Here is a 21030-nt window from a genome sequence, read left to right as displayed (position 1 = left end):
GTCCTTGGGGCACTATACGCTATATCACTATGGTGGTGTAGGGTATAAATATTTGTAATGGCTGTAGTCTATCGAAGACCAAAAAAATAAATTTTTTTTATAATGGTTATCAAAGACCAAAAAAATAAAAATCATTCATAATGGTTATTGAAGACCAAAAAAAATAAAAATCTTTCATAATGGTTATCAGAGACCGAAATAAATAAAAATCTTTCATTATGATTATTGAAGACCAAAAAAAATAAAAATCTTTCATAATGGTTATCAAAGACTTAACAAAATTAAATTTTTTCATAATGGTTATCATAGACTAAAATTTTTTTGAGTTATTTATAATTGTTATTACGGGACCTATTTTTTTGCAGTTATTTTTTCTATAACCAATTGCTTGTTTAAAAAAAAATAACAGTTATTTCGGGTCCCTGCTCGTATGTGTGATTATTTTGAGTAATTTTTTTTTTTGTTTGAGTTTTTTTCTAGTTTCCGCTCTTGTTCTCTATGTAGAAATGTAAAATTAATGTGCTTTTTATACCCTACACCACCATAGTGGGGAGGGTATTATGCGTTTGTGCAGATGTTTGTAACGCCCAAAAATATTAGTCTAACACCCACCTTAAAGTATACCGATCGACTTAGAATCACTTTCTGAGTCGATTAAACGATGTCCGTCCGTCCGTCCGTCCGTCTGGTTGGCTGGCTGTCCATGTAAACCTTGTGCGCAGAGTACAGGTCGCAATTTTGAAGATATTTCGATCAAATTTGGTACATATTACTTTTTCGGCCCAAGGACCATGCCTATTGAAACTGGCTGAAATCGGTCCATTATTTCACCTAGTCCCCATACAAATGTCCCCTCGAAATTGGACTTTATCGGTCATAAATGTTTAATTTATCTATGTATCTACACAAATTTCGCTCCAAATAAGTTTTATATATACAAAATTCATGTCACCAAATTTTGTTACGATCGGTCCATAATTAGTCATAGCTCCCATAAAGACCCGCTTCCGAAAATCACTTTATCGTGCATAAATCGCTTAAAAATGTTGGTATACACACAAAAATCAACATAGTTGACTTTAATATAGACATAAATTACACGACCTAATTTTATGGTGATCGGTCCATAATTGGTCATAGCTCCCATATAAGGCCCACTTCCGGAAATCACTCAAATATCTAAATTATTGATATTTTAAAAGTAAAATATTTTTACTCATTTACTTGGTGTAGGGTATTATATGGTCGGGCTTGACCGACCATACTTTCTTACTTGTTTTCTATAGCGAACGAGTACTTTGAGTGGAAATTTAACATGTGTTTTGTTATTGTAACAAAAACAAAATACATGTAAAACGTCCACTCAAAATGCTCATTCGCTATAGAAAAACAGCACATAAAATGTGTATGTTGAAGAATATACATAATACAAATTAAATTATTATAAAAAATTTAGCTTGCCTTGGAATTTCATGTATTTTTTCAAGCACAGTTATTTTTAATTATTTCTTTTAAAACTTTATTCAATTTAATTTAGATGTATAAAGTATTTATGACTGTTTGTTACTGCTACTATAAATGTAGGGTAGAAGGGGGACCACACGCCACGTTTTTTTTTATGCGATCTCAAATTAAAACTAAAATACATACTCTTAAATTTTTTCTTGTTTCGGATACTCAGATATGTTGGCTTTAGTATTTTTCATTTCAATCTTGCAAATTTCATCTTAATATACATATTTCTTTAACATTTCTGGACTGACCAAAAACGGCGAACCACCCCACCCATGGGGTAAATACGCCAAAGGTGTCAATTGTAAAATAAAACAAAAAAATCCAAAAATATAAACGTATTTTACTGTTTTATACCTTAATTCACAAAACAAAATTTAAACAATTTGTGACAGATTTTTTTATATATTTTATCAACATTTTGGCCTACATCATAGGGATTCCTTGTATCTGGTGAATGTGCCCCAGGTGGAGTTTTGAGGTTTGAAATACATTTTTTTCCTACTTCAAATAAAATGATCACTTATTGTTCACTATTATTGACATTCTACCACCAACCAATATAGTTTTTGTATCACAAAAAGGGTGAATTCCAAAATGTATGTATGCAATGCAACCTTAAAAAGTCGAGCGATTATTAACGCAACCGTGTAAACTTTGATAATGTTTCATATCGCAAAATGTATGAAAAAGTAAAAACAGGCAGTATGATAAGTTTTTTTTAAAAATTTAACTACGCGTTTGCATGCTTTGTCTTGATAAAGTTATGACTGCATTGCATACATACATTTTGGAATTCACCCAAACTTAAGAAGTTAGCAAAAAAATGTATACGATGAAATATTTTCAGGAATGGTAAATAATCGATAAACGAAAACATAACTTGATAATGCAACAAAATCGATTACTCGGCTTTTAAGTTATTCGGTGTTGGCAGATGTGCTCCTATGGCGAATGAACCCCAAACAGTTTAATTTTGAAACAGTTGAAATTAATTGGAATCTGGATCTTAAAATCAGTTCAGATAAATATTATTTATTATTTTCTTATCCTGAAATAATTTCAGATATTGTAGATATAAATTTGTTTATTACAAGTAGGGTTTTTATCCCGAGAATTCCCGGTATTTTTGGTCGGGATTCCCGGAAAATAAAACCTGATGAAATTACAAAGAAAACAACTTAGAACTCCATTTTTTTTAAAGTGAAAAGTTTTTTTTACAGTTTTTCGTTTATATCTCGGAAATAATAGGTCACTTAATATTATTATTTAGTTGGGGTTTAACGAATTGACATTTAAAAGGACATATGGAAAACTGGACGATCTAGAAATAAAAGTGAATAATCTTCAATGCCAAAATGGACCGGTGCGAATTATTCCACAAAACTCTAGTAGAATAAAGGCCCCCACTTTTGATGGCGGCACACGCTTTGGTATTTTAAAGTATAGAATTGATTTTGGCTTTGAAAGGAAACACAGCAATAGTTCTTGGTAACAATGACATCTTTATAATGAGTGTGTTTTTTGCAAAAAAATTCATTCTGTATTATAAAAATTCATTATTCTTCATTTTGTGAATGAACACCTTTGAATCCAATAATTTGGAAATTTTCATCTTTAAGCTTTCCGTCATTATATTTTTTAAAAATTATTTGTATAAACTTTTATATTTTGTAAATAAGAAGGTGTAAAATTTTGTTTCAGTATATTTTTTCTTTGGATATTTGCGTAGGTTAATGTGGTTCTTATATGGGCCGATCATCAAAAATTTGGCACAGCGATTTTATATACATATGTATGTATATTGGCATTTTTTGTTTTTAATTTCAACTTGATAACTATATTTTTAAGACATTTATGCATGTTTAGGTGATTTTCAGCAATGAACTCTATATGGGGGCTATGGTCAAATAAGGGCCGATTCACGAAAAATTTAGTCTTGTGATTTGTTTTAGCACGAAACTTATTTTTCCTGAATTTTGTGTGGATACTGCAATTCTGTAGGCATTTATAGACCATAAAAACATATTTCGGGAAGAAATTAGTATGGGGGCTATGAGAAATCATGGAGCGATTCTTATAATTTTCAGCAGAGTTAGTCCATTTATCATAAAAGTAACGTGTAAAATTGTATCACATTTTGGTTCATAACTTTGAAGATTCATTTAAAAGAGTGATCAGGTTTCTTTCCAAACCCGTTAACAAATTTGAAGTCGGAAAAAACTGACTGAGTTACAGGTCGATAAGTTGACGAACATCACTGAAAACGGTTAGTTTAGAATAACTTCTGAATTTGAGGGTTCTTCAGTTATGTAAATAATAATGCAAGTACTGATGAGATTTGGCAAAAATCTGATTTGCAAGGGATGCATTTATTTTTTTAACACGCCCTTAACATCTTCAGCTCCAGTTGAACGATTGATTTCTTTTGCCGGGATCGCCAACAGTGCAATCATTGACAGATTTTTCATTTGAAAAATTAGTTGTTATGAAAGCCAGTTGCAATATTTGCAAATTATTTGTAAATTATAGCCCTTTTTTGTGTAAAATGATTTAATGTACACTGAATGTATTTGTTTTTCTTTATTATTTTATTCATGTATTTTTCCCTTTTTGTTGAGTCGGGAATTGCAAAAATTGTTATTGTTTGTGTTATTATTAAATAAATATATTAGTATATTTTTTTTATGAAAAAATTATGTAAATTAAAATTTTGGAAAATAATCTAAAATAATCAAAAGTAATCTTTGAAAATAGTCGGATTATTTTTTGATTACTTTTGATTATTTTCTCGTAATAGCAAATAAACTTGATTATTTTTTGATTATTTGTAATCCTAATCAATTAGTAATTAGAAATTGTTCTAAAGACAATTATATAATCCATTAAATTATTTTTAAACAAGTAAGAAAGTATGGTCGGTCAAGCCCGACCATATAATACCACTAAGTAAAAGAGCAAAAAAAATTTTCTTTTAAAATTTCAATAATTTATATTTTTGAGTGATTTTCGGAAGTGGGGTTATATGGGGACCAATTATGGACCGATCACCATGAAATTAGGTCGTGTGATTTATGTCTATATTAAAGTTTACTATGTTGAATTTTGTGTGTTTACCAACATTTTTAAGCGATTTATGCACGTTAAAGTGATTTTCGGAAGCGGGTCTATATGGGAGCTACTAATTATGGACCGATCGTAACAAAATTTGGTGACATGCATTTTGTGTATATAAAACTTATTTGGAGCGGAATTTGTGGAGATACATATATAAATGAAACATTTATGACCGATAAAGTCCAATTTCGGGAGGACATTTGTATGGGGGCTAGGTGAAATAGTGGACCGATTTCAGCCAGTTTCAATAGGCTTGGTCCTTGAGCCGAAAAAATAATATGTACCAAATTTGATCGAATTATCTTCAAAATTGCGACCTGTACTCTGCGCACAAGGTTTACATGGACAGCCATCCAGCCAGCCAACCAGACGGACGGACGGACATCGCTTAATCGACTCAGAAAGTAATTCTAAGTCGATCGGTATACTTTAAGGTGGGTGTTAGACTAATATTTTTGGGCGTTACAAACATCTGCACAAACGCATAATACCCTCCCCACTATGGTGGTGTAGGGTATAAAAATAATCTAATTGATTACTAATCGTAATCCAAAATTAACAGCTATGATTATAACACTAAGTTTTTATATGAAATTTTGCTATAATCACCCTTATCGTGGTTGGCGTAAACGTCATACGCCTACGACAGTTTCGTACTAGATTAAAGACACAGTTTGCATTTTATCTTTAATCTAGTATGAAACAGTCGTAGGCGTAAGACGTGTACGCCAACCACGATAAGGGTGAATATTCATAATTCACAGTTCGTGAGTAACTTAATTATTTAACCATAAGTGTAAATACTTCTTTTATATGATGAAATTAGATTTTGTAACTAAAAATTCGTAATAAAATATTTATGTACAGTATCGGCCATAAATAAAGCACCCCAACAATGAATTTTTTTCATATTATATTTTCTTTTATAAAAACAAAGATTTAAATTTCGAATATGTATTATTTTCATTTGTTAATATGTTTATTATTGATAAACAAATACTTTTAAAGTTAATCATTGGATTTCCATAAGTGGTAACATAAAATCAAAAAATATTTTAAGGTGGAAAATGAAACGGACAAAACTAAAGCACCCCTTGATGGATATAATATAACACTAATTTTAATTACTATTTTGTTGCAAATCCTTTGCATTGGATGACACAAGCACATCACTTAGGCATAGAAGATATTAAGTTTTTTATCTTGTCTTGCAATATTCCTTCCCAGGCTATTTTAACGGTGTGGAATAAATCATGAAAATTTCCGATCCTTATTTCGGCAATTTTCACGTTTTATTTTCATATTAACAATATCCCTCAAGTTCTCAATAGGATTTTTATTGGGAGATTGAGGAGTTCAATGAATAACTTAAATTTTATTGCTCTGTAGCCAAGTCTTACAAATTTTGGAGGTGTGCTTAGGATCTTTATCCTGTTGGAAGCTCCCTTTAAGTGGCATCTCTTCATTGGCATAAGGCAACATTACATCTTTCATTATATCACGGTACATGAAATGATCCATAATCCCATTAATTTTATGAATTGGCCCAATTCCTTGATCAGAAAAGACACCCCAGACCATTACATTGCCTCCTCCATGTTTAGTTGTTCCTTTGCAATACTTAGGATTTAGTCTTTCTCCTTTTGGTCTGCGTACACGCCTTATTCCATCGGAACTTTTTAAGTTGTATTTGGATTAATCAGTAAACAGTACTGTCTTCCAGTTTTGGACACTCTAGTCCATGTGCACTTTGGCAAACTCCAGTCTAGCTTTCTTGTTCTTAGCTGATATAATGGGTTTTTTTGCTGATCGTCAACTGAATAATCCGACTTCTACTGTTCTTCAACGGATTGTTCTTTCGCTAACGCATAATCTTAAACTTGTTCATACTTGACTAGATTATGCTGTAGGATATTTTTGAATTGCTCTCTTGATCAAGGATTCATAATATCGTGTTTTTTTCGCGGACGTCCTCCAGAATGCACCGTTGATATGCGACCAGTCTGCAAAAACTTTGAAATGAGCCTGAAAAAAACTGATCTGTTAATTGAATATTATTTACTCAATACATGTCGTGATAAACCCGTCTTCCGGTCTTCAATAACTTTAATTTTAAATTCACTGGAGTACGTTTTCCATGCCATTGTTTTTATTACAATAAACTGTATAAAACTTAAATTATACACACTACGCCTTTCTTAATTTTTATCTTCTGGAATTTTTAAATCCATTCGTTGTCCGTCCCGTCAATTCACAATGCAAATATACAGTAGCGTAGTCAAATTTTTAAACATCTTATAAGGGGGTGCTTTTGTTTTGTCCGTTGCGTTTTGTGTTTTTATATGATTTATCATTTTAAATTAATTGTTCATAAAATTATCTTTTACTAAATGAATGTTATATCAACATTAACAATATAAGTTAATAAAATATATACAAATCAGAATTCAAAAAAGCATTTTTTATCAAAAAAATTATGTTTTGAAAAAATCAGAGACATAACTGTTATAAGAAATATCTAAAAAAAATTTAGTCATAACTGTTATATTGTAGACATAAATTTTTGTTTCTTTAAATAATAGTTATTATCAATGAAAATAAGTTTTGCTTTTCAATAAGTGTTATTCATAATAAATATTTTTTTACGTTACTCATAACTTTTATTTTCGATTTATATTTTTTTACGTTGCCTAATAAGAGTTATTTATAATAAATATTTTTTTTCGTTACTCATAACTTTTATTTTCGATTTTACTTCACCTAAAGTATCTCCACTTCAACCAATATCCGATTTTCGAAACATAAATTAGAGAACTTGAAGAGGATTTATCTTCAGAAGATGGCAAAGGCAATACATCGCGAGAGTTATTAGCGCTATAGCTGAAATAGAGAGCTTTAAACCTATGAGACTGGACGTAGAGCCGATTTGTTGAAATATTAGGAAGAGAAAAAGGCTACTTTTGCAATTTTTAAATAAATTGGTTCATATTGTCTATGCACTGCCGGCTAAACGGCTTTCTGTTGAAAGAGCATTTTCCTCTTTGCGTATTTTGTTGACTGAGAAAAGGTGCAACTTGGCGGACAATGCGTTTGCTAAAACATTGATTGTGAAACAAAAGTCTTCATAATCAAAAAACACACAATAAAAAACATCAATCTCATACCAATCTTATTTTTTGCGACTTTAAAGGTTAAATTCAATGTATGTACTAATAAAATGCAACCAAGGTGGCGAAAGAAACTTCTTTTGAGTTATGAGCAACGAAAAAAATATATTCTTTAGAATAACTCTTATTAGGCAACTTAAAAACATACAAATTGAAAAAAAAGTTATGAGCAACGTAAAAAAGTATAAATCGAAAATAAAAGTTATGAGCAACGAAAAAAATATTTATTATGAATAACTCTTATTTGAAAACGTAAAAATTATTCATTGATTTATGCCTAACTTTTTCAGTCTCAAAAAATTTAATAACAGTTATTTTTGGTCTCTGGAAAAATCTATTGAGGAGGTGCTTTAGTTATGGTCAATACTGTATGTGTTTTGAAAATATTATTTGTCCACAATGGGGTATTTCACTGTACGCATATGTAAGCAGTTTTTACACCTTTGTTTTCTTGTTTGTATTTTTCGTATAAGTTCTTCTAGTTAGAATGGCAAATGTTCTGATATGACTTCTTTCTACTTTGTTTTTCATTACATATTTCTAGTTTTTGATATTATTATTGTTGTTGTTTTGCTATTCTCTTCACCATTTATTTAAAAGTTGTTGAACAACTTTTCCTTTGCGCTGCTGATGCTGTTGACCATGTTTTTTTTAAAGAAAAAAAAGTAATTAATATTGATTTAAAGCTTTTATAATAATATTTTGTCTTATCAAAAAATAAATAGCAAGATACATTTTAAGGGCATTTGGATTTATTAAAGTATATAGTTATTATTATATCGTAGATAGTACGTAGTCATATCTTGTATAATTGTACCTTTTTTTCTCTAATTAGGATAGCAAAAAAACTCATTCTTATGTAGGTATGGTGTTTATTTTTAAGTTATTTCTTAAAATGTTATCACGTTATGTTCTTCAAAATATTGAAGGACTTGGGTTTTACATACCTATTACATTTCATAAATATTGAAAAATATTGACATTCAATTAAAATTAATATGGTCATTATGATGTTACAAGTTCCAGAATTATTATTTAAACTAAAATTAACGTCTCATCTTGCTCTAATATATTATTCAATTATATTTTTAAGACAAGATAAAATGGCTATGGCACTTTAAAAGAAAGCACATAGAAAACTAAAAAGCTATAAAATCGAAACTTACAATCATTTTTTAAGCATTCGAAAAATAAAAATATATAAAAAACAGTCAAATAATGTGACAAACGTTAAGCTGTTGAAAACCACAAGGAATTGCAAAATAACCAAAATTTTCAAAATAGCGAAAAGCGCAAAATATAAAAGTAGAAACAAAACAAAAAAGAATACGAATACGAATATTTACCAAGGTTGCCAATTAAGCCATTTTCCGGCTAGATCTAGCGATTTTATTTTCATTTAGCCATAAAAAATGGATAGAATTAATCTAGCCGGAAGATCTAGCCATTTTATTTTGTCTTAGCCTTTCTTATTTTATACTTAGTTTGAGCATTTTTGAAATTTTTTTAAAAATAAGACATTATTTTTTATCAAATGACAAAGAAACAGTATTTTTAAACAAATTCGTCTGTTGATGATTTGATGAGAATATTGTTTCCAAAGCAAACTCATGTGTTTCCAAAGCAAACTCATGTGCATATTTAAAAATCTATTTTACATTTCTTCAATGGATCCGATTTTGAATGTAAGTGCCCAGAAATATGTTTAATTTATCAAAAAGGAAAACAAAATATTGATATTACAATATTTATCCGCATTTTCTCAATCTCTGGTTATTTCTCATCGTGACTGATATACTGACAGTTCTCATACAAAAATTCTATTAATTGGAAGTATATCATCGTTATGAAAAACGATAACCGGAGATTGAGAAAGTGGGGGTTAATCTACTACACCCCATTACTACGAAGTCGGTAAAAATTATTTTTCAAAACTGTCAGTATAACTATTAATTAACACATAACCAGACTCCGTGGTAATGGGGGCAAGAAATGTAATATTTATGAATTTGTATTCAGTTATTTTTGGGTTTTAGCCATTTCTAGCCATTTTTAATTCAAAATCTAGCCATTTTCTGAGCTGAAGAGTTGGCAACCTTGATATTTACAGCAACAAAAAATTAAAAACGGAAATTACCTAAACAACTAAATATAAAAAGAGAATCTTAAACAGAAGAGAAATAATACAAGAAGAGAGAAAATAAAAGCAAACTGTGTGTAGGTATCTAGAAATTTTTCAAATACATACTCGTATATAAAAATACATTCCGCATTCTCTAAAATATATAGGTATATGTATATATATTTAATAAAGTATTATATCGGTTTTAAAATTTAAGAATTGCTAATAAAAAGTAATGTATGAATCTCACAGCAGCTTGAAGTTGGATGTTTATGTTGGAATATTTCGAATGATCAAAATTGGTTGCCTTCGTATAACATTTGAGAAGAGGCTTTTAAACAGAGAACTAACAAAGAAGAACTAATTATAGAGAACTAACAAAATTTAATAAAATTTTTTTTTTGCATGAAATTTAGTCAAAATCGGACAACGGAATCGGGGTTATTCGTTTCTGTGGTATTTAGGTTTACAAAAATCTATTATAGAATCAACAATTTGGAAAGTATTAATAAAATATTAAATAAAATTTCTATGTTAGTATCTAGATAGAGGTAGTATAGCCAAGACATTGTTTTAATTTTTCGGAGACATTAGCCGATTTTTCAAAAAAATTTAAGATTCGGCACTTTGACTTCTTTGTACTTTATCTTTTGGGAATTGTTCTGCCCTTGTTACATATTTGTAAAAGGTTGGCATCACGGTTTCAGAGAGTATTATTTGTTTTGTTGTTTGCTTCATTTTCTTAAAGAAATTGAGTAACAATGGAGAGTCTAAGTAAGTGAGCTTCAGTCACTGTTGTATGTTGTTAATTAAAGCACGAGTTAACGGCGTTTTAAAGCCTGCAAACAAAAGTTTTAAAGAATAAAAAATATATACAAAGATAAAAGATTTTATTTTGCACATTTTGTTTAAATTGTGAAAACTAGACAAATCTTAGAAATGATGTATATATGCATGCATATAAATACATACATAAAGTGCAATTGAAAACCATATTCAAGTTTAAAAACAAATAACTTATAATTAATTATGATGATGTTACAAAAAAAAAAAAATTATAATAAGATATAGAATAGTGCCAAATAAAATATTAATACTAGGTATAATATACAAAATATAAAAATTAAAGGATTAAAAACAATAGATTTCGAAATCGATTAAAAAGAAAAGTTTTTAAATTTATATTTCAAACTCTTTCGCTGAAATTATAAGAGAAGATTAAACACCCACTCTAGTTTATTGCTTCACCAGTCGCCTAAAGCGTTTCTCTCAATGAATTGCCATCATCATTACAGTCATCAGAAGTAAAAACATCGATCGTAAAACGCCACCATAATTGTTTGTGATTTTTAAATGTTTTCACAATATTTTTAATTCAAATTAAGTTCTTAGTTATTGCGAGTTGGCAATGTACATGTACATATACATATGTTAGTATGTACAGTATATCTTCTATACATTCAAATATATATGAATATCAACGTACATACATATGTAAAAACGTGTACTTCAAGAAAGTCAGCAAAAAAGTAAATTGAAAGAATCGTTTTGCATAACATATCCCAGCGGGAAAATATGATAGGACTTCAGTTTGTAGGCCTTATAAAAGGCATACTTACACATTCTAAAATATCCGATACTCATTCCACTCTGTCTGCTCTTAGAAGGTGTTCAAGAAGGCCTATGAATCCCCTTCTAATAACAAGTGGTTAAATAAAAATAGTCTACATTAGAGTTCGACTATTTTCGTTTTTTAAAAAGTCGACTTTTCGAACTTTCGACTATTTTCGTTTTTTAAAAATTCGACTTTTCGACTTTTGGTAATTTATGAAAAGTCGATTTTTCGAACTTTCGACTTTTTAGTTAAATCGACTTTCCGACTATTTTCGACTTTATTCAACATATTACAATTTCTTGTAAAAAATACCTGGTTTCTACATTTATTGATGCGCGTTTTGTAATGTTAACAATAAAAATAAAATGTATCAAGGCAGTAATAGGTATACAGTGAGTGTCACTCAAAATCGTACAACATATTTTTTTTAAAATATTATGAAATTATACAGGCAATAATAGGAGATTATATAAAAAATTAAAAGTCATTTTATTAATTGAAAGAAAAAATATGTATTTCAACAGAAAAGTTAACAAAACCTCAATTCCTTAAAAAAATATTGCTGAAAAATAAAAAAAACATCACAAAATTCATATTTCAATTAAATTCGTACACTTATATTAAATTATAATTAAAACTTTAAAAATTAAAAAAAAATGTTAATATTAAATAATCCTAATACTTTGTAGGGTATCATTTGCTATTTTTTAGTGCCTTTACGATTTTAAATGAAGCGTTGATATTCTGGGCACTGACAGTTGTACCCAATTTTGTTATTTGTGGATAAGGACAATTAAAATTATACCCAATTTTCTGATAGGTAATAGCACACACAATATAAAAATAGCATTTTAAAATATTTCCAAAACATCAACTTTCTAAAACTAATGAATAAAATTTGACTACGATGGTATACGATTTTAAGTGACATTCACTGTATTTCAATTTATAAAATAGTAAACAAATTTACATTACTAATTTGACATGTTTATTATCAAACACATTCCTAAAAGTTTCTACATTTATTTATTATTTATTGTAGCATACACTAGAAAAAATGTAAGTGTACAAAATTGCAATAGTTTTAGTATAATGTTGCAATTAAATTGCAATTTAAATTTTTTAAATAGGACTTCCATGGTAGACGTTCTATAAAATGCACGACTTTTCATAGGCCGTCATTGCACACTGGTCGATCCCATAGTCCAAAAATAAAAAAACAAAGTGAAAAGTTTGTCACCAAATGTGTCATCAATATTTCTTATAAAAACAAGGTTTTAAAATTTATAGTTGTCTTTGTTTTATTCCAACTATACTCTTCAGGAATAGCTTCAAAAGTGAGAGCATGTTGACAGTTGGTTTTTGCAGAGTGAAAAAGTGGAAAATTAAGCGCAACTTTAAATTAATTAAAACCGTATAAAAAAATGTTTTTTTGAAATAAATCAAAATGAATATTGAATTGGAAGGTATTAACTTAATTTTAAGATAATTACAATGTGTTTAGCTTCTTGTGTATTTTTTATAAAATTAATATTTGCCCAGTGTCATTTTTAGTGTTCGTTCGACCATATATTTCAATTTCAACTAGAGTTTTAGTTGTGTTTCCCCCTGATGTCTCCAATGGGATTTTTTCTGGTTTATTAGTTAATATTCCAAGATTCTAAAATTGGAAATTTCGGCTGCATCCTTTTGCATCTCTTTGATTTATGTCCCATACACCAAAGCGGCCTCGTTGTTTTCGATGTCCAACTTTGAATTTTTGTGAGGTGTTTTGTTAGTTTATGTTCGCGTTGCTTTGTTATTGTTATGCATGTAAAGAATTGTGTTTGTTTTTTTCTTTTCCACGGACTTTTAATATTTTTACTTTATGAATTTGGTCCTTATTATAAATTGTTTTTGCAGTAGTCACATCTTCTAATTGCAAACTTTCGCGCTCACATATTTTTGATATTTGGTGCTTAAAATGCTGAAAAAGCTCGAAAAGTGAAGGATGTCGTGAAAAACTATATTAAAAATGAGGGCTACACATTTGAAGAAAGTAATTTAGAAACACGCTCAAATTATAATTGCAAAAAAATTTCAAAATTTTGGCAAAAATGCAATCGTATAAAAACAAAAGTTCAAAATACATATTCTGATTGGCTTGCCTAAAAGGAGTCGATTTTATTAAACTCACATGAGCGGGCGGACCACACCCAGATTTAGTTTGCAATTTTTTTAGTAAGAATTCTTATTGATTTTTAATTTTTTATCAATTTTAAAATGTTTATAGTTTCACTTATATGGGGAGTGGGTGTGGCAGTTGTACAATTACGCCCATTTTTGAAAAAATTTGTGTAATATCCTTATTATATATTGTACCAAAAATTATAAATGTACTATTATTTATTACCGAGATATGGAATTTTGATTAACTAGAATGTCATAACCTCGCACTGATCGTTGTGGTGAATTTGGATGCTAAGGTATGGTAGGGGGTGGGTATGAGTCATCAAACACTCCCATTTTATCATTAAACAGTTCTGACATATTTATAAAGCCGTGACCGAAATTACAAGTTGATACCTACACTGGAAGTATTTTTGGCCGCCGACTCCATACAGCACCGACCACTGTGCATTGGTGCCTTATTCTAAAGCTTTTTTCTCTTTTAGGCACTTTATTAGGCAAAGTCCATAAGATTTTGCAGGCTTTGCAGTAGTCCTACCTTTCTAGGCATTCCATACATTCCTCTACAGGCCTTTCATTAGATCAGTAATAACAGGTTTTTGTACAGGCATAAGACCATATAGTAGCCCTTCGAATAGCCCTTCCAAAGTAGACCTTCTAATAGCCCTTCCCAATTAGGCCTTCTAGAAGCCCTTGCAAAGTAGGCCTTCTAGTAGGCCTTATCTCAGCCCTCTAACATCAGCGAGTATGCAAGGCATTGGCTCGCAATGACACGCCGTGTAAAATTTAAATGATTTTGCAATGCGGCTAGAAGTCCTTGTGTCTGCAAAAGAAAGCCTTTTTACTGCATATTTTTCCCGCTGGGATACTATATACATATGTATGTATGTTTGTATATGGATATACACACACATACAATGCACATATGAATGTATCTTTGTATTTGCGTATGATTTATTCGTTCGTTGCTTAATAGATACCCAGCGGCGAAATTTTTGAGGCCTTCAGCTATAAGGCCTTCTGTAAGACCTTCCTGGACCTTTTTTTAGATCCAGTACTCATGCTCGCTTGCCATCTTAAAAACTCACATTCAAAGACAAAACTACAAATACAAAAAAATGCAAAAAGTGAAGAGAAAAAAAGAAGTAAACTTAAAATAGTTTTGCTTAAATTCTTGGACAAAGCGGTTGTGCGAATTTTTTACTTGGTCATTATTGGTTTTTATTATAAAGAAATTAAAATAAATAAGATATCGCTTAGGCCGGGTAAGTTATTAAATTTTAAACATAGTTTAGGCTTAATCAAAGATACATTTTAATTTATTTACAAAGGCCTGAAAACAAGCCAATGAAGAAGGCCTGCTACCAGGCCTGTTAAAGATGGTAAAGCAGAAGGCCTTGGCTGGCTAGGACATCGTGTGTAAAAAAAGTATGAGTATGGAATGGGGCAATAAGTCCTTGTGTCTGCTAAATAAGGCCTTCCAGAAGGCCTGCTTACTACTTCTTTTCGCCGCTGGGTAGTAATGAATAATAGTATAAGATTTATAAAAAAACAGTTGAAAAACTTTTAAAGAAACAATATCAGACCTGGTATTGAAAGAAGATAGTAAAAGGATTGAGATATGTTTGTTGCCGTTTAACTCAAATTTCAAATAAAATGGATTATCTTTATATTGTTAATGCTTTCAAACAACAGCAACAACAATTTTTGCTGCATCAACACCAACTGCAACAACAAATGCACAGTCATTCTACTACAACAAACACTTTATCACTTCAACAACAATTAGATAACTCTAATATGTCCAATAGCTTGATATGGCAACCTTGGCGAGATTTGCAACAAGCTGCTGTCCACCACCATTTATATCACCAGCACCAACAAAAGCTACTCTTAAAAAAAGGTTTGTTTCTATGGATATAAATATGTATGTAGATACGCACGATTGTATATTAGGATAATAACAAAAAAACTTTTTCTGCCACAGCCGAAAAGATCTTAAAAATATAAAGATACATACAGTTACGGACAAAACATTACGTACTATATTAATTATATGTATATACACGCAGAGAAAAAATATAGTTGTGCATGTTTACTGTAACAATTTTAACATTGTTACAAGTTTTTTAACAATATTATAGTCACAGTAACTATTTACATGATTATGGTAATCATAATATGGTTAATTTACGATTCACATGATTGTATATCAACCATATATATGGTTACAGTAAATAAGTATACGTTTGTGACAACTATATTTATGATGAATAATTTTATCATAATATGTTGTTCTCAGATTATGATATCCATAAGCCGATAGCAACATAATATAATATGGTAAGTCCTTCATCATATAAATGGTTGTCACAAACATATACTTGTTTACTTTAACCATATATATGGTTGATACAATCATGTGAATCATAAATTACCACAATCATGTAAATAGTTACTGTGACTATAATATTTTTAAAAAAACATGTAACAATATTGAAATGATTACAGTAAAAATGCACAACTATATTTATTCTCTGCGTGTATATACACATCTGCTCAAAATAATAGATACACCAAAATTTATTTTTTAAAAACGAAAAAAAATAATGGTATATTGTAAAATTATAAAAAAAATTCAGTCGATTTTTATTTATAGTTAAAAGGAGAGTAAAAAACAAAAACAAAATATTTCATAATTAATAATAAATATTATAAAGTAAATTAAATTTCTTAAATTTCGAAAAATTTGGTGCTCATAATAATAGATACATTTTTAAAAATTCTTATTAAACAAAAGCTAATAAATTTTATCTTAAAAAAATTAGTTTATTCTTAAAGTAAAGCTAGTATCCAGTATATCCACCTTTGTTTTGTAAAACTTTCTCCACTCTTCTGGGCATACTGGATATAAAGTTCTGACACTTCTCCAATGGAATCTCGTACCATATTTTTTGCGTTTTCTCCCATAAATCGTCTTTATTTTTGAAAACTTCCTTCGAAAGCCTTATCTTTAATTCACTCCACAAGTTTTCTATTGGGTTTAAATCAGGGGATTGGCTGGGCCAGCTTAAAACAGGTACGTTATTCTCCAAGAACCAGTTTTTAACTAATCTTGAACTATGTTTTGGGTCGTTGTCCTGCTGGAATGTTCATATTAATGGCATATTTTCCGATGCATATGGAAGCATTACGTTTTCCAATATGTCTCTATACCCACTATCATTCATGGTATCTTCTATTCGGAATATCGGACCAACACCATTCCATGAAAAGCAACCCCAAACCATTATGTTTCCCCCGCCATGTTTTACCGTCTTTTTTGTAAATTTAACGTGGAATTCTTTTCCTTTTGGTCGGCGTACATTTCTTTGGCAGTCGTTTCCAAACAAATTTATTTTTGTTTCGTCGCTCCATAAAATATTTCTCCATTTTTTTTGCCTTCACACCCGGACCATTGTAAGTGCTCTTTAGCAAATTCTAATCTTGTCTTGATATTTTTTTGGCGCATTAGTGGCACTTTTCTGGCAATTCTTCCCGGCAATTTAGCTTGTAAAAGACGACGACGAACTGTTTGTGGACTGATTTCGTTACATAGCTCCGCAGAAATAGCTTTCGATGATATGAAAGGGTCTTTTTTAACCATAAGGACGATCCGCCTATCTGTTTCTGGACTGGTTTTCTTTGGTCTACCGCGAGTTTCTCTTTTTTGTTTTTTAGATAAAGCATTTTGGACAAAATGTAAAGATCTTCCTATGCTCTTTGCTATTTCCCGTAATGATTTTCCTTGATTTCTCATCGTTTGAACAATTTTTTTCTCATCTTCTGTACAATGATGATTTCGTCCCATTTTCTTCAAAAGAGTCCTATTTTTTATAAAATTGTTGCTAAAATTTAAATTATACTTACTGTTTCACGTAAATAGGAACAAAAAATTGCACAAAAAAAAAATTGTATATAAACAAATTACAAATTACTGATGTGTATCTATTTTTATGAGCAAATAATTTTTTGTAATTCAAATAAATTCGTTTTTATAAATCAACATGAAAGCAAATAGTTGCCAGATTTTTGACTGACATGACATTGCCAGATAGAAATTTTAATAATATGATGTATTCTTAACGCTTGCGAGGAAATTTTCAATGTTACCGCCATTTAAATTTTTTCCAATTAGGTGTATCTATTATTTTGAGCAGATGTGTACATATATATTTTTTTTGGTGAAAAAAAGGAATGTTGTAGTAAGAAAGTTTGTTTTATCTCGCTTATTTAGTAATTTATTTAAGGTTTTCAACAATTGGTCGATTCACAAGGTATCCATCCTATCATATAATATTGTCATAATGTTTTAATATTTCACGTCTCTGCGGATCTACTAAACCGACTCTTAGGAGTTCGGCGCAGGTATCTGCTGGTTGGTTACGATAACACAATAAACAAAGCATACATAGTAGTATTATTTTAATGCATTATGATAATATGACATGATAGTAGGGTAATCGAATTATTCGATTTTTCTCTTGTTCGAATAAAACGAATAATTCGAATAATAAGAGATTTTTACTTGTTCGAATAATTCGATCACAAGTTTAAAATTAATCGAATTATTCAAATAATTCAAATTTTTTTAAAAAAGTAAAGAATGAAGTTTTGATGTCGGTTTTTTAATATTTTATTGTTAAAGAAAAACAAAAAATAACCTTAAGTTAACAATTCAATTACACGGTGCTACGATGGAAAAAAAAAACTTGGAAAACGACCTAGCGTGGGTTATAGGGCTTGCTGAGTACATTACAAATTGTGTCAAAAAATTTCAAAAACACCCTCAAATTCAGATGTTTTCTGAAAAAAACCGTTTTCATTGATGTTCGTCAACTTGTCGATCTGTAACTCAGTCAGTTTTTGTCCGACTTTAAATTAGTTAACGGGTTTGGAAAGAAAACTGATTACGCTTTAAAATTACGTGCAGTTTTTTATACATTTGTAAGTTATAAGTATTGTTTTTCTTAAAAATATCTAAAAGAAAAACTAAATTTATCAACTTTTTTGATTTTAGTCGTTTTTCATTGCTTATTTTGATATGAAAGTTTATAAAACTTTATACCAAAATATATAGGAAATTTAAATTAAAATTGTAAAAGTCATTCAACTTTTAATTAACAACATTTTTAGTATTTTCTCCCCCAGCGCATATGAATAAAAAAAAAAACAAAAAACTGTAGAAAAAAAATATTTGTAAAATTTTGAATTTACAAGGTAAATTTTTTCGAACTTTTTTCAAAAAAGTTTAATAACTTTTGCAAATATAAACCGACTTTAACAAGTAATATCTAATTTTTTTCCCATATAAAGTTGTCTTTAAAACACTGTGCAAAAACGAAGAGGTTTTTATAGAAAAAAATTAAAATAACTATTGTTGAATTTGAAAAATTATTAAAAAAATAAAAAATAAAGCGAAACTTTTTATAAAAACTTATTATTATTGCAATTTTATGCATACATTTTATGAAAGCTTAATTCTTTGTCTATCCATAATTGTTTAAAATTTTGAAATCGGTCTAAAAATGTGTGAGTTAGAGGTACTAAAGTACTATGACCTACCCTAAAACAGTTTTTTCAAAATATCTCAAAATTTTGAGGGTGTTTCTAAATCTTTGAAAATGGTTTTAATATGTCCTCACCTAGGCCTACAACCCCCCTTAGTACGCTTTTCAAGTTCTGACAAAAAGTGTCATTTTGTAGCAGAGTGTTATTGATAATGTTAAAAAACATTCGAAAACAAAGTCCATCATTAAATTTTCATCAGAAATATTCTGATCAGATTAACTCCCGAACAATCTACAAAACAATTGACTAGCAAACCCTATAGTTTCCCTTTAGGAGCTATGCTTTAAAAAATTTTAGCTAGTTGGACATGATCCTGAATTCAAATACAATATAAACGTATTAAGAACTTTTTTGTCGTCCATTAATTCGGGGTTTAAATTAAGTAACTAATTCTTCAGTAAATTAATTATTCACTATTTCTATATTATTTATAACAAATTGTATTATACATCAAGCTCTATCAACGTTGCCGAATCATTGCTTAATAAAGCGGTCTTGGGGAATTACACAATAAAGGGAATCTGTCCAAAGTTTGATTACACTGTCAGTGAACGTGGCTAATTTGAAGTCAGGCAGTGCATGATTGACGCATTTACAAATACTCAAAAAGTTTATTACCATGTTAGACAAAGATGTTCAACGATGTTCAAAATCATGTATAGTTTGCAATATTTGTGTTTATCATTCGATTTATTAAATATTTTGCAACACTTACGTATGCGGTTAGTCATCCTCAATATCACTTTCGATGATCATTACAAAATCACATTCTCCATCACATTCAAATCTACTTTAATCTAAGTTAATATATTTATTATTATTTTCAATTCTTCTAATATTTCGCCAGCCAAATAACAAATATTTCATTCCGTACCTTTTATTTTCATTGGTTCTAGTCCTAAGTTAAAAATTTTAAAAGATTTGTTTTTCGAATTGAAACTTCTTGCAGTAATATTTATATATTTATAGAAGGAGCTATCGGAACACTCATCTACAGTGATCGAAAGTCGCTTTGTCTTTGCTTATTTGTCGAATTTCAGAAATAATACAATTTTTGTAAGTCATTATTACTTATTTAAATTTGAAATTATGAAAAATTTTAAGCAATTTAATAAATTTAAATATGTATATATGTACATTTATTCGTTTTATTCGATTATTCTACATAAAATTGTTCGTTATTCGTTATTCGAAAATGGCCATTTTTAAATTGTTCGAATAATTATTCGTAAGAAATTATTCGATTAATCGAACGATCATTAGTCGAATGAATGCCCTACATGATAGGATACCTTGTGTATTGACCAAAAATCTCGGACATTATTTAAATTATAGTAAAATGTAATTATATTTGACTTATACAATTATTAATAAATAATCTCATTTCAGAATAATAAAAATGTTAAAAAGCTAAATATTAGAACCCGACCAAATATTCGGTTTCGGATTAGGCCAAAAATAGGCATAATATCAATATTCAGTATTCGGTCAACATCACCATAGTAAGGGTGAGTATATAGCGATTGTGCTGATGTTTGTAACATCCAAACATAATAATCACTATCTGAGTCTGAGACTGATCAGCACAAAGTACAGGTCGCAATTTTGAAGATATTTAATACAATTTTTTCGGCCCAAGGACGAAGCCTATTGAAACTGGCTGAAATCGGTCCATTATTTCATCTAGCAACCATACAAATATCCTTCCGAAATTGGAC

At 29.5% G+C, this 21030-nt stretch overlaps 1 protein-coding gene across 2 annotated transcripts in view; it reads left to right on the top strand.

Annotated features, from left to right (window-relative positions):
- Tgi (Tondu-domain-containing Growth Inhibitor) overlaps positions 1-21030 on the top strand; it is a 54548-nt gene that overhangs the window by 17297 nt on the left and 16221 nt on the right. Inside the window, exon 1 of one of the 2 annotated variants that reach the window (XM_065504649.1) lies at positions 15227-15605. The exons of the other annotated variant lie outside the window; for it this stretch is intronic. Within the exon in view, the coding sequence (XP_065360721.1) occupies positions 15359-15605 (247 nt within the window). The 5' untranslated portion in view covers positions 15227-15358. Of the gene's footprint in view, positions 1-15226; positions 15606-21030 lie in introns of those variants that run through there. 2 annotated transcript variants of the gene reach the window in all.

This window comes from Calliphora vicina, chromosome 3, assembly GCF_958450345.1.
Source record: "Calliphora vicina chromosome 3, idCalVici1.1, whole genome shotgun sequence".
NCBI lineage: Eukaryota > Metazoa > Arthropoda > Insecta > Diptera > Calliphoridae > Calliphora > Calliphora vicina.
The sequence above is the reverse complement of the archived record's forward strand: the minus strand, read 5'-3'. Positions and strand labels throughout refer to the sequence as shown.